The sequence below is a fragment of the Juglans microcarpa x Juglans regia genome, chromosome 2D, assembly GCF_004785595.1.
Source record: "Juglans microcarpa x Juglans regia isolate MS1-56 chromosome 2D, Jm3101_v1.0, whole genome shotgun sequence".
In the NCBI taxonomy this organism is placed as follows: Eukaryota; Viridiplantae; Streptophyta; class Magnoliopsida; order Fagales; family Juglandaceae; genus Juglans; species Juglans microcarpa x Juglans regia.
In genome coordinates this window covers 5,345,725-5,368,207 of record NC_054596.1, presented here as the reverse complement: position 1 = coordinate 5,368,207, position 22,483 = coordinate 5,345,725, and the positions used below count along the sequence as shown (strand labels likewise).

General features: G+C 36.2%; 4 protein-coding genes across 11 annotated transcripts; 2 read left to right on the top strand and 2 right to left on the bottom strand.

The window, feature by feature from the left end:
• Positions 1-1,532: 1,532 nt before the first annotated feature.
• On the top strand, positions 1,533-6,890 carry LOC121248810. Of its 8 annotated transcripts, none has more exons than XM_041147395.1 (9): positions 1,533-1,857; positions 2,398-2,450; positions 3,059-3,308; positions 4,112-4,183; positions 4,293-4,360; positions 4,483-4,630; positions 5,486-5,566; positions 5,659-5,748; positions 6,482-6,890. In XM_041147395.1, the coding sequence occupies exons 3-9, from the start codon at positions 3,060-3,062 to the stop codon at positions 6,521-6,523; spliced, it is 750 nt and encodes a 249-aa protein (XP_041003329.1). In that variant the 5' UTR covers positions 1,533-1,857; positions 2,398-2,450; position 3,059; the 3' UTR covers positions 6,524-6,890. The 8 variants fall into 8 exon arrangements, 7 of the variants coding, with proteins under 7 accessions (XP_041003329.1, XP_041003328.1, XP_041003331.1 ...); XM_041147394.1 differs by having other exon boundaries at positions 2,398-2,509; XM_041147398.1 differs by lacking the exon at positions 1,533-1,857 and adding an exon at positions 1,950-1,989.
• Positions 6,891-8,219: 1,329 nt separating this feature from the next.
• Positions 8,220-11,409, bottom strand: LOC121248809 (eukaryotic translation initiation factor 5-like). Its single transcript, XM_041147391.1, is given in 4 exon segments — positions 8,220-8,838; positions 8,841-9,623; positions 9,626-10,215; positions 11,250-11,409. Coding segments are annotated over 3 exon segments (1,335 nt in total). The 5' UTR covers positions 9,843-10,215; positions 11,250-11,409; the 3' UTR covers positions 8,220-8,503.
• Positions 11,410-13,141: 1,732 nt separating this feature from the next.
• On the top strand, positions 13,142-14,335 carry LOC121248808. Its single transcript, XM_041147389.1, has 2 exons — positions 13,142-13,362; positions 13,632-14,335. The coding sequence occupies exons 1-2, from the start codon at positions 13,260-13,262 to the stop codon at positions 13,898-13,900; spliced, it is 372 nt and encodes a 123-aa protein (XP_041003323.1). The 5' UTR covers positions 13,142-13,259; the 3' UTR covers positions 13,901-14,335.
• A 1,077-nt stretch (positions 14,336-15,412) lies between these two features.
• LOC121248807 (EEF1A lysine methyltransferase 2-like) lies at positions 15,413-21,515 on the bottom strand. The gene is made up of 7 exons (XM_041147388.1): positions 21,109-21,515; positions 20,427-20,555; positions 19,510-19,707; positions 18,278-18,374; positions 16,261-16,364; positions 16,055-16,106; positions 15,413-15,828 (listed from the first exon to the last, which is right to left on the bottom strand). The coding sequence occupies exons 1-7, from the start codon at positions 21,324-21,326 to the stop codon at positions 15,604-15,606; spliced, it is 1,023 nt and encodes a 340-aa protein (XP_041003322.1). The 5' UTR covers positions 21,327-21,515; the 3' UTR covers positions 15,413-15,603.
• Positions 21,516-22,483: the final 968 nt, after the last annotated feature.

Genomic DNA, 22,483 nt, shown 5'->3' with positions numbered 1-22,483 from the left:
GGGGGTGGGCTTCAAAATGTAGTTTTTACATGCGATATTAATTGATGGATTACCTTATGCCAGGCACATTTCCTAAGGCCTTGGCCTCGGGAAGAGGTACATGTATAATTTCCCAACTATAAAGTAAATCCATTAATGTCATTGAAAGGCCATTTTGAGCTATTTAATGGAACAGGGGTGCATTCATAGCTCCAACGTAACTTCTAAACCACTGTCCACGAATTAGGCAAAGAATTCAATCATTAGGTGTCCTTATTATGGGATATATCATTTCCTAAGGCGACGCCTGATACGGCAAAAACAGATATTCAATGGGATCGGATAACCATCGTCATGTATTAACATGATCTATCTATAAGAGTTAATCTTATTCAAATTTTATGGACTAAAGTAAAAGGAAAGATATACGAATGAAATGCATTACACAATGTATACTACGTACGTACCCTCGACAGGCCACATGTGTTGCGTGTTTAAAATTGTTTTGGTCTATATATATATTATATGCCGTATGTTTTCTTTACGAAGCAGTGCACTAGAGCACATGAGAACATTACACTTGGTACCATCAAGTTTAATCATGCCATTCTATTATATGAAATTTATAAATTATATTGATTTAACACCACCGATATTTATATATATATATATATATATATATATATCCTTCAGATTTGAGAGATCAGGAACAAACTTTTGTTACATTTATAGTAGGGCCCTAGATATTTCATATTTCAAACACAAATAATTTCTGAATATATCATAAATTGTTAAAACTTTATAAAAAGTACTGCTAGCTTCATTTCATATGTTCGTAATGCATAATAGCTTGAACTTAATTAGCGATTCATTGTTTAAAAATCTTTTACATGTTCTCAATACATATGATAATGTCTATTGTACATTTGTCTCTACTATCATATATGGTAAAGCAATTTCTTTATAGATAGATGATCTCTAAGAAGAGCTTTAATTGATACTTATTCATAACATTTATCAGGTCCAGATCAATGATTTATAGAGTTTCCTCTGAATGATTAGAAATGATTGTATCCGGTGAAACAGAGGTTACTGTATTCATTACACTTGGAGATATATTGATTGAAAGTGATACTCACATGCATTGATCTTTACACCACTGCAAATATCTCAAAGGACTCATGATAGACAGCATGAACTCATGGTTCCTTGAGGGAAAAAAATAGTATAAATTAATACAAGTCTTTGCTTTAAGGTTTACTGTTCGGTAATATTTCGAAACAGTGATCAGTGATGCAATGTTTTTGGGCAAAGCCAAAATGCAAGTGGGGCTCACGATTCATCCACTCAGATAGTACACCGTGATTTAAGCCCCACTTCTCCTACCCGCTCTTCCATCTCATCCCACAACGTTATCGTACAAAATCCATTCCACTGCAAAGCCCCACTCAGTAGTCACTACTACTCAGACACTGAAATAAACAAAGGCGAGATGGGATTCCATTGTACTAATGAAAATCAAGCCACAAGATCAAAATACGACTAAAAGGTACTGATAAATATGGGACATGAAATGCGGAGAAAGTAACCGAGAAGAATCGTGGCGGTCGTGGTGGTGATGGGGTTGGGCTTTTTGCCGTTAGAATCTCTCCCTCAACTTTCTCTCTGCGAACCAAACACATTACAGAGAGAGAATTTGTGTTTCTGTCTACCTTTGGAATTGTGCTACCTTTACAATTGAGCTTACCTTTAGAATTGGTTTTGATTACTTTTGTTGTATACGAGGACACTCCATCTGTTGCTTCGTTTAATCAAATAGGAGGAAGAAGGCAAGGAGTGCTGCTTTCTTCGCTTGCAGAAGATTCCATTTCCATTCTCGTAAGCCTCTCTTTCTCTCTCTCCCGCATTGAATCTTTCTCATATTCTCTCTCTTTCTCTGATTTAATATTTCTTACATGTCAATCATATAGAAGCTGTCTTCGTTTAAAGCATGTTCTTTTATTCATCAAGGTGACACCTTTTACAATCTGACTCTCTTTTCTTTCTCACTATGTCTGCATTTTGAAGCTATTGAAGTGTGTCGGATCTGGGTTTCGCTGTCACCTTCGAATAGAATCTTGGGTTGATTTTATTTTAAACTTCTTTCTGGGTTGAATGTGGTCCATTAACCGTGTAACTTCTTCAAAGTTGCATTTCTTTTTTGGGTTTTCATATTTTTCTTGTTGTTTTCTTGAAATCTTTGTCGCTTGCGCTTCCTGGGTTTTTTATGCTTTCGAATCCTATCTACTAGAGTTTTCCATTTCCCATTCAAAGATATCTCTACTTTTAATCCTTTTTCCCGCTTTATTTGTTGTTCTTCAGCTTTATATCCCTTATTTTTCTTCTTTGCTTGACGGTCCTTTATTGTTTTTTATGCAGCTTCAGTACTGCTCTTTTGACTGGCGACCGCTACTTTCTCGGGTTTCTTCTAATTAGTCTTCTGTACTATATGCTGTCTACTTGTATCGGCTATCATTTTCTGCCATTACTAGTTGGGTTCTCAATGTTCTGATAGATACCTGTTTCTTTTTTTAATTAATCGGTGATTCTAAATATCGTTTGATTGCTCACATAAGGCTGGAAAATCTATAGAACCAAATTGGAATCCTTATGTTTCTATGCATTTTCCGTTCTAATATTTGTAACTAGTAATTGATTGGACCTGTTCATGAGTGCCGAATAATAGAAAACTCATGTCCTATAATTTCTTGTTCTCTCCTGTATTCTTCATCTAGTTTACTACATTGGCCCCCCTTTTGGGGAATTTTTTGCTCTCAGTAGAGACGTTCTTTTTTCTTACTTATCATTTTACGGTAAGGGTTTGTTGCAGACTCATATCATGCTTTGATTGTAATGTAGGTATTTTCACAATTGTTTCTCTGATTTCCTATTCAGTTCCACATTGTAACGCAGTGAGATTTGTAGAACCTACTTTCCCAGACTTTGATGAAGAAGAAATAGACTGCAAATAGGGTTTGCTTGGATTTTAACTAATATTTCGATTTTTATTTTTGAATTCAATTTTTTTTCTACTTTGAAGGATGGGGGATCATTTCGTGTTGCTGATGGATCGGCTGCTCACTGAATCTACTCTTGAAGCTGCTATTGAGAGCAAAAACTGGTTGAAGCAAGCCATGCCCTCAGCAAGCCAAAATTATTTGAGTTCTTCCTATAGGATGGATGTCAGTACTAATGTATGTCCAAGTAAATTGGTAGAATGTAGGATTTGCCATGATGAGGATGAAGAGTCAAACATGGAGATGCCCTGTTCTTGCTGCGGCAGCTTGAAGGTCAGTCAGTTGCTTACTTTGGCAACTGCTCCTTTACTTCGAGATTTGAGGCTTGTTGAGTTTAATTATTGATTGTGTTTATAAATATTGCTGTACGCTTTTGACTTGCCTCACGATGAGAATAATGCTTATCTTTTTATAAGTAAAATGGATTGCTTATTTATACAATGATCTCACCCGTTATAATATTTTTATACAACTTCTAGAGGACAACCTTTATCTAGCTTTTTATGCGATTGAACCATCTCCAATAAAATTGGGTAGTCAGCTGGTTTCATTGTTCTCAGTAAATTCGAGTACACCAACTCAACGCTCATCCCTTGTTTTGGATTTGGCACTCCAACTTACTTTTACATGGTGATCAGTTGGATTCTTAAAAAGACATTTAAGGCTAAGGAAGAATAATGGAGAAGCTAATAGCCGAAAGAAAATGCAGGATGAATTATAGTAAATATGAATAATGATATGTTAAATTAGGTTCTAAACACATAGGTGACATTATCTTTGGTGACTGGGTATTTAATTGATCACCAAGCAACTAGACTCACAGCAGAGCTGATTGGGCTGATAATCTCTGGACAAAGATCTTGTCATAAACAATGAGCATTAATATATTCTTTATGTGATCCTCAGCGAGCAAGTAGTGAACTTGACTAATGGAGAGTTTTCCTGGACTATGGTATGAATTGATCATATAAAATTATCTCTGATGTGGGACTTGCGCACCTGGCTTTTAGGCTCCAAACAATAACTAGATTCCTTATAAAAAAAGCAATGACTAGATTCCTTTTTAAATATTGCAGTATGCGCACCGCAAATGTGTTCAAAGGTGGTGCAATGAGAAGGGTGACACCATCTGTGAGATTTGCCGTCAGGTCTGCCTTTGTTTTATGTACTTTATTATAAATTAACTTTTTATGTTAATCATCTCAAGTAAGAAGAAATGATCACTAGCTCTTTGATGCTTGAACATTGAAACTGCAGCATTATGAGCCCGGTTATACAACACCTCCGCCTCTATTTCACTATGGTGGCATTCCAATAAATCTCAGGTATCCTTCACCTGGATGTTCTTAATTTTTAGCCGATATTTCCTATTTTATTTTAGAGCAATGGAACTTGGATTTTTTTCTTTAACTCATTAAACATGTTCCTTTTGTGATACTCTCCTCAGCGGAAATTGGGAGGTTTCCAGAAGGGACCTGCACGACCCTCAATTTATACCAATGGTTGCTAGTGATCATGAGTTTTTAAACACCGACTTTGATGAATATTCAACTCCTTCAAGAAGCTTGATTTGCTGCCGTGTAGTTGCTATAATTGTACTCTCTCTCTCCCTCTCTCTCTCTCTCTCTCTGCCATGCTGTTGTGACTTAAAAGATAGATACTAATATTGCCGCCTGGCCGCTGTTTACTTGTTCTGTTAATTGGTAATGAAATTAGGCTGTTATGCTGTAATTTTTAACTGTACTGGATGGCTGTGACTGCTTGTAATTTATTTTTATGAATGAAGTTTGTTCGCTTGTTGAAAAAAAAAAAAATAGGAAAGCCTTGCAGGTATATTGATTGGTTCTCTTAGTTCTAACAAAAAATAGCCCAAGGAGTACACATCGCCCTTTTTTCGCAGGCTTTATTCTAAACGAATGCGTAATTATGAAGCTTGAAGAAAATTAATGATGTCTCTTCAGCCTCCTCAGCAGGGTTCCTGGAAAAAGTTCTCCCAGCAAATCATTTTTATCAAAATGACTGCAGCCCTGCGAAATACTTAACACCAACAATTATAACTTTGTTGACCGGAACTTATCAGTTAGTACTAGACAAACTGTCATATGATAGATGGTTTATAGTTGGTGACCACTTGGTGATAGTGATTAAGGTTTTCAGCCTACTACATAAAGAGCTGTTTCATACGATTCTTCACAGCCTTGCTGTCTAAGCCGGTGGATACAGGTTTTGATGCCTTTGACTTCCAATTCCAAAATAATGGTCCGATTTTATGCTTGTGATGGCATGCTATTGAATTAGAGTATTTTAAGAACATAATTCCATTTTACCCTCAAACAGTAAATGTGCCCTAAATTCTATTGATTGGCCATGTAATATGATCCTTGTTAGGCTGGCTTACCAGATCACACCATTGTAACAATAAGGGTGTTTTATTTGTCTTTTATTTGCAGTTTATGGTTCTTCTAGTTTTACGTCATACTCTACCAATCATAATCAGTGGAGCTGGAGAATACTCATCGACATTGTTCACGGTATGGCAGGCGTAGACTGTTTGTTTAGTGAAAGAAGATTCAATGGCTTAATGATATTACACAAATGTCTAATGTTTGTCACTGTATTACAGTTACTGATGTTAAGGATCATTGGGATTCTTTTGCCAATCTATATTATGGTAAGAGCATTCACTGCTATCCAGCGTCGACGACACCATCAGGTTAGTTTTGGGATCTGTTTTGCCATGCTTTTACAACATCTGGTTAGCCTTTTTTACCAATGTTTTGGGTAATAAGAGCATTCACTTCTTCCACTTTGACAGATACGAGTTTTTTTTTTTACATATAAGCAAGCAAAGTTTCCTGCTAAATTGAGTTGTGCATTTTTTCCTTGAATAGGATTTAGTAACCCCAATTTGTCAATCATGTCTTTCAAATTCACCATTTCGCTTTATAAATTTATTAGCTTTATTGTTATCGACAAATTACCCTTTAAAATTCGTTCTAAAAAATCAATTTTACTTGTAAAAAAAATTTATATCTCTAGTGTCTTTGGGACAAGTGTCTATCTTTTAACTCCTATACATCATAGTTCTGGCATTTTTGGTAAAAATCCAAGGGCACACCGATCCTTTAATACACACACACACACACACACACATACATCTTCGAAAACTTATAATTGCAAGAACTAGAGAAAAAATTTTCAGTTAGAGGGTTATCTCATGTAGAAAAAGTTAAGCAATCATTCGGTGTTTTTGGAATTTAAATTCTAGGAAATGCTTTTCTTGCAAGGCTGGTGAAATCCTTTAACTACTTCTGTGCCGGTGTATTGCATAATCTATAGTTCATTATGTATGCTCTTGAGATAAATAGTAAGCAAGCAATTTGTTGATTTATGGCCATTGAAAACTGACATTGTGATTAATTCTATATTGTTCCTCTTATGTCTAGGATCCTCACTTCTCCCTTGTCACTTCTCCTTATCTCGATTAAAGAAATCCTAATGTACTCACGTCTGCATTGTGGATTTTCTCAACAATCGGCTCGTTCAGATTTAGAAGCCAGGTTGAAGCGGAGACGCTCAAGATGATTGGTGCAATAGTACCACTTTTGGCTGAAGGAAGCCTTTTAACTAGCTGCATCTATTTATTATATAATGACAGCTCCTTATACGAATTATGAAGTATTATTGTTAAAGACCTAAAGCGACAGTGAAGTGTATATATGAATGCTGCTTTGAAAATTGCCAATGGGAAAGCCAAAATTAAAGTGGCATATAATGTTTGATAGAGAGTTGGCGATAAATCGAATCAATGGTTAATCCTGGTAATGTGGGAGTACCAGAAACGACTTTAACCCATATGCAGAACCCCCGCCCCTTCAACTTCTACTTGAATACTTACTTTGTTCCTCTCTCTCTCTCTCTCAATGATGGTTAGTACATACATCTGACTCCTTCAAAATATCATCTACAGTTGGGCTGTGCAGAAAAGCCGTCAACCCGTACCGTCCGTACCAACCGACCCGACCAATAAAAGCGGGGTTGAACTAACTTGTGGGTCAAATCCGCTAAGTGACAGTTTTGATCCGACTAAAACTCCCCAAATCTCAAATCGTCTGTCATCCCTCCCCAACTCTCAAATCCTAGTTGTCATCCCTCCTCATTTCTCTATCATCACCGTCATCGTTGTCAACTCCATTCGTCATCATTGTTGACTCCATTTGTCTTCCCCGCCAACTCCAACAAGCAACAAGCACAGCCTCAAATGGAGGGAAAATAAAGAAAATCACGTGGTTATTTTGACTCAAACAATACAATCGCATTCACTTCCCCACGATCCAATAACGTAGCCCTCGTCCACCAAGCAAACAGAAATTCATCACAAGCTGGATTAATCGAGAAAGCTCACCTTAACTAAAACATTTTGGTAGCCTGAAGAAAAAAATCACGTGACCCAACTCATTCCCATCGAGGAGAATGTCATTGATACAAAAATGGAAAGAATGAAAGAACTGATCAGCAGCGAGTTTGGAATGGGAGGAGGCGAAGCGATTCTCGAGAAGGGAGAGGAAGATGCGGGCATCAACGCGGACTGCTGGCACTCGTTTAAGAAATCCTCCACAGTAAGCCTCATAAATTCACTCGACCATTCAAAGCACAACAACAGTAGCTAAAGGGAAAGGAGAATGTTTTTGCAGTGCAGACGAAATGGGAGATGAGATGGAAGGAATGAATGTTTAGGGCCTAGAAAAGAAATGGGGAGATCAGTTTTGACTTTCAACTTTTAAGTTCTCAACTGGCAGACGGGTTGATCCGACTAAAGTCGGGTCAGTTCTTTTCTTGTTGGGCTAGACACGAGTCAGGTCGGGTCCAAAACCAGTATGGGTTGGACGGTGTGCAAGCCTAATCTACAGAAACTTTGTTACATTCTAGAGCAAAGATAAGTAGTCGAGTAAAATATTATTTTTATTTTAAAATTTAAAAAAATTGAATTTTTTATTATATTTTATTTAAAAATTTGAAAAAATTATAATGTTTAGATAAACTGCACTTACACACTGAATCAGACAAAACATCAAGCAAACTGCACTTACCTAGAAGGTTAAGATGTTCTCGGAGATACCGAGAGAAATCTTTTAGGAAGCTTCAAAGTACGTGGCATTATCCATTAGAAAAATAAAATATGAATTGATAAAGAAGATGCATTCGTTTATAAAAGACACAAAATTTGATGTTTTTAACACTGAAACAAACTGCACTTACACACTGAATCAGACAAGACATCAAGCAAACCATTTTGAAGACATAATAATCGAAGATAAGGGTAATAGACAGGACAAGGACCAAAAGACAACCGTTAATTCTTAATACCAGACGATAAGTATAGACCTGCAAGCAAAAGCAACGTTAATTCGTAATACCAGACGAAAGTATAGACTGCAAGCAAAAGAGTTAAGTGACAGCAGAACACTTCATTCCTCTTCAGATTCTGACTCGGCACTCTGGAGCCAATCTATGAAGGGTCTAGCATTCTTCCATATCTGAGACTCCTTGTTGCCTCCTTTCAGTCCTTCTTGATACCACTGAACGATGAACTCTTCCTCCAAGATGTCAGCATCATAGTGTGCTTTCAAAATTAGAGCAACTTCCTTCATTGCACTCGTATTTGACTTCAGGGAGAACTCCTCAATTGAGCGAAGTAAGAGCAACTGCGAACCCTCTTCCTGTGCAACAGCAGTAGCAAGGTAGCTCTTCTTCTTCTTCACTTCCTTTGTAAACCCTTTCTCAATGCCATCAAATAGTCCTCAATCAGGGCAGTCATCTTTTCTTGGGCAGAGCCGGAGAGTGATCCCAGAAGGGACTGCAATTGCTTTGCCGAGACACCCTTCTTGAGATTTTCTTTTACCTCATCAGCTGGTGTTTTGTGTGTGGCCGAGTTTCCATTTTCAGCACTTACACTCAGTTTATTTGCAGCATTTACACTTGGTTTATTTACCGCTGTAGGCTTCTTCTCTGGCTCATTTGTAGAGAGCATGACCATATCAGCTGTCACTGCACTAAGTTGCTCTTGGATGCGTTGCCTAGCTGCCTCCAGGGATGTATCTGTTTGCCACTCGACATCACCGTCCTCATCTTCATCAGCTTCATCCTTCTCATCAACCTGACTGTGAGTAGGTGACGTGCGATCCTCATCAGAGCCACTTGCTTTCTTCTTTGAGGCTTTTGTGGTGCCATCCTTCAAAGATGTAGTGCCCTTCTTCTTGGCCTCTTTCTTAATTTTCTTCTGCTCCTCATCAGCAGCCTCACCTTCCTTCAGACGCTCCTTCTCAGCCCTCCTCATAGCCTTCTTGTCTTTGGATCCCTTCTTTGATTCAGGTGGGTTCTTCAGAATGAATGTAGTGAGTTTGTCCCTCATATCAACATCTGACAAAAAGCCACAAGCAGCACATTTCAGTTGGATCATCTGGGTTTTGGTGATCAGAATCTCTGTCTCAGGGTTCCCACAACCATGACACTGAACATATTTCTTAATGAAGTTCTCGAGAAGACCAGCAAGTTTAGGAGTGTCATGCGCTCCATTAACAAGAGAGGTCCAGTTTTCTCATCAAATTTAGATTGTGCTCCAAGCTCACAGCCAAAGTACTTTGTGGTGTATGCAGCTGGTCTTGCCAAAGCCTTTGCAATATCAACCATGTTGACTATGTTTGTCTTGATGCCATTTCCTCGGCCCTCAATTTTTGTTACCATTTTGGGCATCTTATACCTGTAGAAGGCATCATCATTATTTCCACCAATGTTCTGTAAAGCCATCTTGACCACAGATCAGAAGTGGTAGAAGAAATATGCTGGATCTCACAAGAAACAAATGCTAAAATTTGGAGAGTATGGGGCTGAAAAATTGTCTTCTGAGATTTTCTGAGCAAGAGAAGACTGGTCTTCTGTGGTGAGAAAAGGTTGCAGACAATTGCAACCATGAAACTCTAGATATTCCGAAAATGGCTCAAGATGCATACAGCCAGTCCTTAGAGATATGAATCTGTTCTTCTTTCTTGACGAAGGACAATACTCTCCCAACAGCCCAATTGATCCCAAATAGAAGGCGGCCTGTTCGGACATAAAAGAAACTTCAATGTTGACACCTTCACCTTGAGAATCTGCAAATAGCAGAAAACCAGCAACCCCCCTGTATGAACAATGTTCATAATCAGAAAATGGTATGTAGAATTAGAAAAAATGGAAGATACATCGACCATCAACATTGCGAATCAAAATAAAATTCTCACATCAAATTCTCCAAATAAATATCAAGTTACACAAATTATGACTCCCCTAAGAGACATAAGAAGCAGTCAGAATGGAGGTAAAACGTAAAAGTAATATGTAATATCAGACCCAATACCACATTCATAATATAGAAAAAAACCGTTAGATCACATCTACTCACAGCAATATCTGCATGGTAGTAGTAGACAAAGATTCATAGGAAAACCCATAAGATTACAAAAATATTAAGATATGTGAAATGAAAAGTACTTCTTATATGTATTGACCTAGTCAATTTTCTCATAAGTTTTCCACATTCAGACTTCCTTAACCAGCAAACACATCAACGTACTTCCTCAATAAGACGAAATTCAATTAAAAAAAAAACTAGAACGCATTTCAGGTTATATCGTAACATCTTGAAGTAAGAGGCATTCGAGTCGAGGTCACCAGAACAAATAACATAGAAACACGGCCTGATAATAGAATCACATCCTTCTTTCTCTATACACACATGATACAACCCAATAAGTTGATCTAAATATATTATTACACAAATAATTTCTCTTTATATCTGGTTTTTTTCTTCGGCGAGGCATTTCTCTGTCGGGACTATCGCAAGTTACAGAACGTAGATGTCATTCGTATATGTGGATTTTTCTTTCTTGATTCCTCCCCAAAAGTACCATTTTGACAACGTTTGGCACACCGTATCATGAGCTAGAGAAATTATTTTTATTTATCGTTTGAACAAATGTTGAGAGCATTTGATAACTGTAAGATGGTGACGGATACAATGATTTGATATGAAATTGTATTTTGATCAAAAACTCATAAATCGATTGAACTTAGATAGCTTGAAATTATCAGATAACATAGCTCCAAACAGGAAAACAAGCATCGACGCATATGAATATTAGAACCAACTGACCAGGGAAACCCTAGGGCTCGTACCTGCAATTGATCGAGATCGAGATGGATAAGGCTGTGAAATATCAAAAAGGGTTTAGATTTAGACGACTCTGAGGCGGAAGCGAGAGAGAGAGAAAGAGAGATAGAGAGAGAGAGGGTTAGGGGGTGATGTCGACCAAGCGATTTCTTATATAGGGTTGGATGCAAGGAAGGGGGAGAAAAATATTCACCTGTTGAAAGCTATGAACCAAATCGCACTTGGTTTGGGCCGTCTGTTTGGGCTACTACTATTCAGCCCATTCTTTCCTTTTATCAGCTCTATTCCACAATAGCGATGCCAACTTGAATCATTTTAATACAAAAATTGATCATTTTGCCCTACATTCATATCTCTTCGTAATTGATTTACAATTTCTATCATTTAGGTAAAAAAAAAATATCATTTATAGGATGTTAAAGTTAATGGCTAATGAAAATAAGATCAAGCACTTCGAGTCTAACCGAAGAAAATTTAGATAGACAAAACTATTGATAGGAATGATCTCTCACCAAAACACGTCTAAAATTTTATTTAATACATAATTTTCTTGAAGATATCCTTAATGTAAAGACGACCCCCAAAAAATTTTCAAAATCCTTACTTAATACTTAGTTTTAAAAACCTCACAGTTTTTCCACTTCTCCTACTAAGCAAGAAAATTTATTGGTCCCTTTTTACAAGTTTTTTTATTCTTTTTCTTCTGTACCTATGCAAAAATATATAAAAATATTTTCAATAAACAAGCTATTAATTTGTTAAGTTTACAATATCATTTTTCTCATTTGTTTTGCATTTTTCATTTCAAGTCTCTGTCTAATTACTATTTTGATTGGTTTTGTTAGTAACATCTACGCTACCATCGAGTTATTAATTAGAAGTGAAGGCAACATATCTATTTCTATCTATACTATAGAATCTTCACAACATTCAATCTCGGCATTTAATAAAAGGTTTATTTTATCCTTACTTATACTTTTATCCTACTTACTTGAACTAGTGCCATATTGATTTTTTTTACTCCTAGCCTTTGAATATATCTTTAGTGATGCACACAACTCGTATAAAGGAAGACTACAAGAATTTATATGTTTTATATTTATGTAATTGGTTCGCCCAACAAAAAACTCCTGGTTTCGCTCCAAATATATACATATAAAATAAGACTTATAATATTTATTACTTATTTAAAATATTTATATACAATAACAATAAATGCAAAAACTACCGAGCAAAATATAAATATTTCTTGAAGTTTTAAAACACGAGATGATCAGCCCAACGCATCCGTGAAGAAGTACTAGTTCCACCGTCATGTTCATTTCTTCCTGGTCGTGTGACTTGAATGATTAATTCTGTAGAGTCTGGAACTCCTGATCTAGAATTCTAAAGCAGTCTAGTTAAAAAATAAATAAATAGGGACATCCTATTTGCGAATAAGGGTACTGTTTGCAAACCTATGCGTAAAAAAAAAATTAATAATTATAATCGTAAGTATATAAATACCGTACAATCATTTTAAAAAAATATATATATATAATTTATATAAAAAAAAATTAATTTTTTAATAATAAATCTTCCTCTTTTTTTAAAATCACTACGTGATACTTATACGTTCCAAATCTTATATAACATTACACTCACAAAATACATCATGCATCGAAAAGTCTGATAATTAACTGATAACAATCAATGCAAGGTACGTGCATGGTACTGGAAGTCTATATATTGGAACGCGGTCCTTCTTCTGATAGGCATAAATGGGCTACAAAATGTGGCCTTCCTAGAGCATATATAGAAGAAGGGCCACATGTTGACTTTGTAGACCAGTCATTTATATATGTGCATTTTTTAACAACCGAAGTTCAATTATTCTTTGAATTTGAGGCAATGCACCTCAGAAACGCCTCCCATCTTGAAAACTACTCAGAAATACTCTCTCAGTTTCCGTGTTTTGGTTAACTACTGTCCTGTAGAACCAGTACATCTAAGTATATGTGTGAAAATAAAGCAGCATGGCTTCTTGTCCGCCTTCCTTCTTTGTTTCAGTAAAACCGCCTCTCAAGCACCGTGCTCTTCAAGCCATGCATATAAGAGCTCAGAGCTTTAGTAATGAAGGTAACTCCCCTTTCACCATCGATGTCATTTTCAGCTACTACCAAAAAGAGAGGTTTTTACAAGAACAAATTTCAGCAGCTCCTTCGATTTTATAACATGTAACTTGGCACGTAGGTAGAGACTTGAGTCCAAGGATAACTGTTTACTATATTGAAATGATTCCTTAGGATTCTTACAATTAATTGTTGTTCTCCTCGCCAAGTTGTTAATGTTCGTGCTTACAGGTAATATTCATCTCACTTTGCTGTTATGTCTTTTCGCCTTGGCAGGGGAATCAAGTAACATAGTCGATGCAAACTTGACTGTTCTTAGAGACAAAATAGAGCTGCTTAAGACCAAGGAGAGGCTCGAGCGGTGTTGCAAATGTGAAAATGGTTGGAATTATGTCCCTGGATATGATTATGAACTCAAAAGAGATAAAGAGATGTCACAGTTCTTTGAGCTTGTAGGTTTCGTTTGTGGGAGTCTTGGTTTTACCTGTCTTGGTGGCAGTGTCTGTCTTTGCCTTGTTTCCTTCTTTCTTCATTTGATTCAATAAGTTGGAATATTTTTGCGAAAAAGAAGAATGTAGATCAATCTCTCTCTCTCTCTCTCTCTCTCTCTCTCTCTCTCTCATATTGTATATCTCTTGGTTTATCCATACCATATTGTTGTTGCAACTGAAGAACTTTAGAGGCTTTTTGTTTACATTATGTTAGAGCTGTAACCTGTACTTGTACCGAAAAGGGTAGGATTTGAACCATGCGTAGGTCCGTTTCATAATGTAAACAAAAGGTAATTTCATCGACGACTACCTTTTCCACTGTTTCTAAAGCTACAGACGTCTCGTGATGCAGAAAATAATTACAGAGCTGGTGGGAAGGGCCTTTGAATATAGTTAGTCCTCAGACTCATTTGTTTGCCATGCCATCTGCAAGCAGTCAGTCAGTCAAGTGACTCATAACTGTTTCAAACCTTTAAACAGATATGCACATTTGAGTCACTGTTCTTCTAAGAATTTATATATTGAACTAGTTTTGGTTTCATATAAGCTGATGAAAATTGAGAAGGCCTTGTGAACTTGCAACTTGTTTGAGACAAGAACAAACTATAATTTATTAGGAAGTGTCTATCCTTCTATCAATCCAGTTTCCTTACAATCTTGTTTGATTATCTCCAATAATTATCATTAACTTAGTACCTTATTAAAGACAATCTCCTTTTGTCCCAAGTTGTGGAGTTATTTGACCTGCATATAGCCAATTTAACGGTCGCTAGCTTGTATTCCGCTACTTTTGGTTCATGCTATATATATATATATATATATATATATAATATGCTAACAACTATTCTAAGAACGTAAAACGATAAGGCACTTGGGACTCGTATAAGCTTATGACTTTTTCCTTTTTGGCCTGCAAAAGCCATTAAAAATTTGTTCAATGATGCTTGATAAGAAGAATTACAGAGTGATCTGGGTGCTGATTTGCCACCAACCTAATTCTTTATTTCTATTAAATATACACTTACACTGTTCTGATGGCCGAGTACTTCTCCCAGTAAAGAGTACTTGGTTTTAAATTAAGGGGGCGGCTACTATGCCACCCTATTTTGACCGCTGGGCGGTATAAAAATTTTTTTTTCTTTTTTTTTCATATTTTTTTAACATGTTTAAATATATTTAAAAAAATAAAAAAAAATACACCAATACACTTAAAATCACTTCCTTAATCACTAAATAAAAATAAAAAATAAAAAAAAAATTTGACCAGCGGTCAAATAAAAGTGTCAAGTTGGGGAAGCAAAGTAGACTCTCTCTTAAATTAATGGAAAACTGACATTCAGATCGACAGTCAATCAGACAATGTCCACTTTTTTCTCATTTTATGTGCTCGGCCAGGTTTATGTTCAACAAAGGTTTGTTGAATCAATATCACCAACAAGGGTTTCTGCACATGTAGCTTATTATTGATCTCAGAAACCTTCCTGAACGATGCTCTAAGATGTATAGCTAAATGCAATGCAAATTTAGTGTGAAATATTCTCATATGCAACCAATCACATAGTTCCCTAACAAATTAAAGCCTGAGGAAACCTCACTTTCACATTCATCAGCAAATCCAGGGTCTCAAGGAAATAAACCTTCTACATCAGTAGCTTTCCATTTCTTCCCATGCACATACACACACGGAAAGCAAAAACCATGTGCGTCAAATCATATGACCAAAAGTATATCCAACAAAGACAAAGGGACTTGCAATTTTAGCTCCGTAAAAATGCCAGAGTGGTGACACGTGATCCCTCAGATCCACCAAACATGAATGTTGGATATGAGCGAACATAGCTCAGGAATTGAAATGGAGGATCTCTTCCTGCTTCTTGATCCCTAGGTGTCTCAGGATCCTGGGACCCACCAATCCTTCTCTGATTGAAACTTTCCACTTCTTGCATTAATTCATTTTTTGTGCTGTTACATGATGTGATAACCTACAAAAGCATCACCTTGATCGGTAACAAAAGAAAGAACATCCAGCGGAGTATGAAAAACCTTGGGAAACATAAGCTACAAAGGACTCAACATAAGGTAAATCATGATCCTCCCAACGGGGAATCTCCCTAAAAATGAGAGCTTGTTTAAAAGTATGGTATACGTAAAAGAAACTATAAGGTACCAATTCCAGTAACAAATATTAGCCAAAGCAATGGTGCTTACTAATAATCCATCAGAAGCCACCAATCTTGATACTGAATCCCAATACATCATCCTGCGATATCAGAAAACGCCAACTCAATTATTCCAATGCCCATGTATATTGGGCAGGAGATCAAATGAAAACTTCACACAACTATTGTTCAATAAGTACAACTTCCTTTTTACTTGAAAAATAGTAGTAGAATAACTAAAAAACTACACGTTACCTTTTGATTGGGCCATCAGGATGCAACCCAATGGCATCTAAAGTACCTTTGTCCATGACAAGTTGAAACTGCCTTTCCAACTTTGATTCAAGAATATCGTCAACCTTATAAGCAAATAAGAGAAGAACAATACAGGAGATTTAGATGAAAAGAATCAACTATAAGATTTCAACTTATTACATACGCTCATATTGGTAACATTATTTATGTAGATCAAATACAGCGCATTATAAAGGCTATCCATTTCACAATAATAAACAAACTTGTAAATACATATGGAATTAGTTAAATTTAGCTTTCAATCAAAGCTTAAAATAATTCACGAGAATTTTTTTTTTTTTTTTTTTTGGGGGGGGGGGGGGGGGGGGGGGGGGGGGGGGGGGGGGGGGGGGGAGGGGGTTGAAGTGTAATGTCCTCAAGAACATTCAATATTTTATTTAATCTAGCGTTATCAATCACAATATGATGCCCTAAATTAGTATTTCACGAAAACATGCTGAATGAACCAACTTGATTGTTGATACCACGGTTGTGAATTTACAGTCTTTATTCTTTACAAATTAACATCAACTTATGATATTTCTATTTAATACCCATTAATGGAATGTTAACACACCCCTAGGCATGCTTAAAGCTCAAAGCACCAAAGAGAGAGCACTTCAAACTCCTAAATCAAAGTGCAAACACAATGTCCTTTTTGTGAAGTACCAGGTGCTAATGCAGCTTTTTTATTTTTGAGTAAAAAGTACGTAATTCAATTGGAAAAATGGTTGGATCCATAACTAGTTGCAATTGAATATTGATTATTTATACAATTCCGTTCTTACAGTCTAATAGACTACTCATAAAAGTGACTTGGCAGGTATGTAGAAAAAGGGGACCTAATGCTTTCAACAACACTGATCAAGGATGAGAGGAGCCCAACTTCATCACCATTACGGTATTACATTGAAAAGAAGAATTTACCCTGTAAATCTTCTTAGCAGTGCATTAATCTAGTCTCTTTAAAGAAAATTAATGGAAACTATAAGCATTCATAAGAAACTTATTGAAAATTTTGTGAAAAACTCTTTTGAGATGTTCTATTGTTTGCGAAAGTGGTAGGATCTATTTAAAGTGAAAAAGTTTTGTAAGATTGTTTTTTAAGATTTTTGTGTGGGTTCCACTTATGATTCATTTGGTGAGATTACCTATCAAAAGAAATTGATTCATTTGGTGAGGTCAAAAATTATTTTGGGGTTTAAACGTATTTGTATTGGAAGTTAAAGAAAAATGAAAATGTTTTCGCTAATAATATGTTTTCTATTGATTTACTGGATCCATTTCAAACTGCAGACTTCTCTGTTTCGGAAATTCAAGCCAGACCAGATTATTCAAACTTCTAATTAACCTTATCTTTTGAAGTAGACAACTGTTTATCAAGCAGCCAATAAAATGGCAGATAAAATTTGTAAAAGTGATAACGTGCTCTGAAGGAAAGAAAAGGGGCAGGGAAGGTAAAGTAAGAAAATAAACATCACCTCACCTTCTCCCCATCCTCCCTCCCTTCTAAAAGGCACCAAAGAAATTTGAAAGATTGGAAAAGTGTCTGGTGCTAAGATCCTATTAAGAATGTGGTACGGGAGAAAACAGGTCCATTTCTTAGGCGTGCAAAACCATCGCACCAACCCCGCTAACAATTTCTTTTTTTACAGGCACCAGGTATCCGGGAACAGCATCTCGACTATCCCAGGGGTGCACAGGCTCTCAACAAGAAGTTTCCAGCAAGTGCACCTCGGGTAATTCAAGGGAAAAATCCCTCAGTCCAATGGCCCCTAGAGATTGTTTGCACCCAATGGGATTTGAGCCTTGGACCTTGGAGGGAGCATACCACCAAGACCAAGGCCTTTACCACTTGAGCCAACCCATAGGGGTTACCAACCCACTAATAATTAAAGATATTAAGATTCCACATAGAATTATTACTCTTCATAACTCCAAAATATGCCTCCAAAATATACTCAAGATTTACTCATACCAAAAAATTAATGTTGGGAAATCCATCACGATCAGCAAGGCTTCGAGCAAGCTGAATTGCCCCTTCACTATAGTCGGTACCAGTTAAATCAGAGAATCTGAATCCAGAAAGACCATGAGTTCATACTTTAACCAAAACATCATTATATCTTCAGAATCATGCCCTACAACCATCAATGTTAAAATCAAACAAAAAAATAATAAATAAATTACGCTTTACTGAGGATCAAAAGAGGTGTTGTTGTAGTACACAGGAAATATACAAAAATGAATTTTAAGTTTAGCACACACTGATATCTATTGAATTTGGCTTGTCTCTTCTCTCTACATTTTCCATCACTTTTTTTTCCTTATTCGTCTACTCAACTAACACAATTACATAAAATAGGGTTCTAAAAGATGACCATCCCAAACGACAACGGGATGGTACAGTAATGTTTAGGAAGGTAAAATATTGGCATGACTTTGTCTGGAGATTTTTATTATTTTTTCTTCCTAATAAAAAAAAATAAGCTAGCATCAAATAAGGAAAGCATGTATTACATTAGTTACACACAGTAAAGAAGACTGATCATGTCTAATGTTGGGGGAGACGACCAACATTGTAGAAATGGCCATTTCATTGATTGTAAAGCATGTACCAAGGAGATTAAAGCTAGGTGGCATTGGATCTTTAAGCAGTTAAACTATTTTGTCTCAATTGTTGGCCATACCTATTATTTGGGGTATACATGGTTAATGCATATTTCACAACCTGCAACTTTCCTACTGTAGTTAGATTGCTTAATAACTCTGACTAGTTCCCCCTTCTTGATCGAATATGCCATGGATGAATGGTGACTGACAATGCTCTGCAAGCAAACCCACTCCCTCCCCCTCGGGTGGAGCACATAGACATTTTCAATGTTCACAACAATTCAAAATAATTTGTAATGTTCCAGACACTTTAAATGGACATTAAAAATGACACTTCATTGATAATGTGCTTGACATGTGACTGAAATTTGTAACATACAGATGCATTTACACTCCACATGTTACCCATCAATTTTTCCCCTCCGTCGCCAAATTGTTTCCCTACTCTCTTTTTGTGAAAACCCATTCTAAATCAAACAAATGCAGGAAAATCTCCTCTTGTCATTTTAATGAACAATTCCTGAAAATCACTTCAATCGCATTCACTACGTAAAAAAGATATATTACCAGAAAAACAGTCCAGATTTCAAAGCATACCCCTGCTTAGCAAGTTCTTGAAGAAGTAAACCATTGCCAGTTCCAATATCAAGAACACTCCGTGTACACAAAGATTTATCTCCCTCAGCTGGCTCAGACTTGATATCATCAACATGATTTAGCATGCAACCTCGAGAAATGTCAATACACAGGCCTTTGGTCCAAGAAGCAACAACTTCCATGACATCTGCTCCAAACCTGTAGAAAGATAGGTAAACAAGCAAATAGATTATTTTCACTGAGAAAAAAACAAGAACATAAGATTCTTTCTAAATTCATTCTTTAGCCCTATCCCTATCAAATTAATAAGTACATCCAATCACTTCAGTGTTCTTTACACCACATTTAAGCAAACCATCTATCATACAGGGACCTAAGATAAAACCTCCAGAATATATCTTAGTGAAGAAATGAAGATGTTTGCCACTTTATGTGCATCCATTTGTGCAATCAAGTTTATACTCATGTGAGCCTCGGTTTCTAATGCTTCAAGTACACAAGGTGTACCCTCTTTTGGTCGATATTCATTATACCTTTAGTCATCAAATAAGTATAAACCCTATATATCGCATAACATAGCAACAATGTTCCAGATACTTTAATTACATATATAGAAACTAAAATTATTTGAGTCCCTTCCTATCTTTGATTTCATCTACAGAAAATTAGAAATATAAAACCCTTGTTAGGAAAGTTTTTAGGTTTTGTGTTATAAATAAAAGTCAGTGAAAATGTTTCTAGTTCCTAGATAGGTGTATGCTTCTGTATATTCCTAGTGTACTTGGCTATGCCTATCTTTCTATCAATGAATTAACTTATTACCTATAAAAAATAAATTAAAGTCGGTGAAAATCGAAATGGATTCCAGATTTCCATGCCTGAAAATAAGAGAATAACGTATACAAATCAACACTTACCAAACTTCTCCAGCATGGCCATGCTCACGAAAATTTACTAACTCATCTGCATATGCAGAATCCCAATAACTCTGAAGGCCTAGCATTGATTGCGCTGCTTCTTCAGCATCTGCCTCCTCCTTGTCAGAACTGCACACACAATACATGATTTAAAACTCAGTATGCACATCAAAATACTAAAAGTTAAATCATATTCAGCTCTTCCACAGACTTCAACAATTTAAACAAATCATATGCTCCTAAAATATGAGGGAAACAATTCCAAAAGTTTATTTGGCGACTGTAAGTTGTGGGCGATTCACATATATTCCTCGGATTAACATTAGATCAATCAAAATTGATAATCAATGAATTTGACAGAGCCACGCATCAAATAAACTAGCCCCCACTTTGGCGTTCCACCACATAGTCTTACAGCTTTTGTTTTAACATATTCAGAGACCTTCATTTTTAGGAACTCCATAACAAAATCGCACAACTAAATAGCAAACAGTTACAAAATCTTGCTTACACTCGGTCTACCGATCATTGCATTTTTCACTCAAGCAACGACATTGAAAACAAAATTCCCCTAACAATGCAAGAACCTACCTTTCACGTGTTCTTGATATTTTCTCATTACTTCCCAATAAAATTTCTCACGAACCAGACGGAGCGTTACAGAAAAATAAAGAAACGAGACCTGTAATCTGAGGGGGCACGGTAGTTGGCGGCAGAGAGGGCTTCGGAAGCGTCGGTTTGGCGCTGGTCGTCGTCGAGGGTGCTGCCGTAGTCGCTCTTGATGGACCAGGAGTCAGCCGCCACGGAGCGCTCGTCGTCGGAGACCAGATCACACACCGCACCTCTGCTCTGCTGTGACGAGGGCTCGGGGTCCTCCGGAGGTAGTCGGATTCCAGCCATTATATCATGTCTCTATGAAGACACACACAAAAACACAGAGAGAGAGAGAGATTGGGATTCGGGGTGGGACACGAGAGGAAGTAACCGCGAGAAAGAAGGGTACTGATGAACAGTGGGATCTTTGGCCGTTAAATCGCTAATTTTGAACTTTGGGTTGGATCTTTGATTCGGATCTTCTCTCCCAAAAGTCCATTTCCCATCTTTACGGATCAAGAATGATAAATACATTACTTTCCAAAAAAGAAAAGAATGATAAATACATTAATAAATCAGAACAAGATAAAATCAACTAAAGAAATCAACTCTAATATTAATACAATAATCATTTTACTGTTGTTTTATATTAAAATTCTTGATTTTTTTTCTGAGTTCTAGGATTTATAAATTTTATCATTTATTATCCTACCGGCTAATGCATTCTTCATTATTTATAAAATAATATCACATTTTATTAAAATTCAATCGCTTCAATGAAAAAAAAGCACCTTACGATATGTGATAAATGAATTGGCGTCTCTTGCCATAGAATTCATACTGAACAAATTTCATATGCTCAAAACTACTATTCAGTTTTTATTTTGCATCGGATTATTACCACTTGGAGGTTTTTTTTTTTTTTTTTTTTTTCCTTATGGCCGGTAATGAATATTAAGATTATATACGACTTTCACTAATTATTTGGTTGTGTATTGATTGGCCTATCTCATAAATCAGTCTCTTTTTTAACATTCATTTTCATAGAGTTCGCTAAGTTGATGAAAAGTGTATTCATAAGGGCATGATCAGTGTCCACGAGATCTGCTATAAACATAATACTACATTGAAAAATAAAACTTATATATATAGAAAAATTATTCTCATCAGCTACTATTCACTACTCCACACCTCATACCTTATGAAAAACATCTCACATCCTATGAAAATATCTTCACACCTTATAAAAAAATTATAAGTATAGAGTGTGTGAGTAAATTGTGACTGATGCATAACATTCCTGATATAATATATATATATATATATAACTCTTGGTAAAATTTTACATTTTATTTTAAATTATGTCATCTTCAATTATATGATATACCACGTTAATATCTAAAATAGGGTATAGAATTGGCGACCGTACTGCAAATTGTGTATTCTATCTTATTTTCAGTCGA

Bases quoted from the DNA above. Each gene is read 5' to 3' on its own strand.
- LOC121248810 (XM_041147392.1), top strand. From the start codon at position 2,134: ATGTGGTCCATTAACCGTGTAACTTCTTCAAAGTTGCATTTCTTTTTT. The intron at 4,184-4,292 runs GTCTGCCTTTGT...TTGAAACTGCAG, and splicing joins TCTGTGAGATTTGCCGTCAG to CATTATGAGCCCGGTTATAC. The intron at 4,631-5,485 runs GTACTCTCTCTC...TTTTATTTGCAG, and splicing joins GCCGTGTAGTTGCTATAATT to TTTATGGTTCTTCTAGTTTT.
- LOC121248807 (XM_041147388.1), bottom strand. From the start codon at position 21,326: ATGGCTGGAATCCGACTACCTCCGGAGGACCCCGAGCCCTCGTCACAG. The intron at 19,708-20,426 runs GTAAGTGTTGAT...ATCTTTCTACAG, and splicing joins GGCCATGCTGGAGAAGTTTG to GTTTGGAGCAGATGTCATGG. The intron at 16,365-18,277 runs GTATGAGTAAAT...TTTGCTTATAAG, and splicing joins TTCCCAACATTAATTTTTTG to GTTGACGATATTCTTGAATC.
- LOC121248808 (XM_041147389.1), top strand. From the start codon at position 13,260: ATGGCTTCTTGTCCGCCTTCCTTCTTTGTTTCAGTAAAACCGCCTCTC. The intron at 13,363-13,631 runs GTAACTCCCCTT...TCGCCTTGGCAG, and splicing joins TCAGAGCTTTAGTAATGAAG to GGGAATCAAGTAACATAGTC.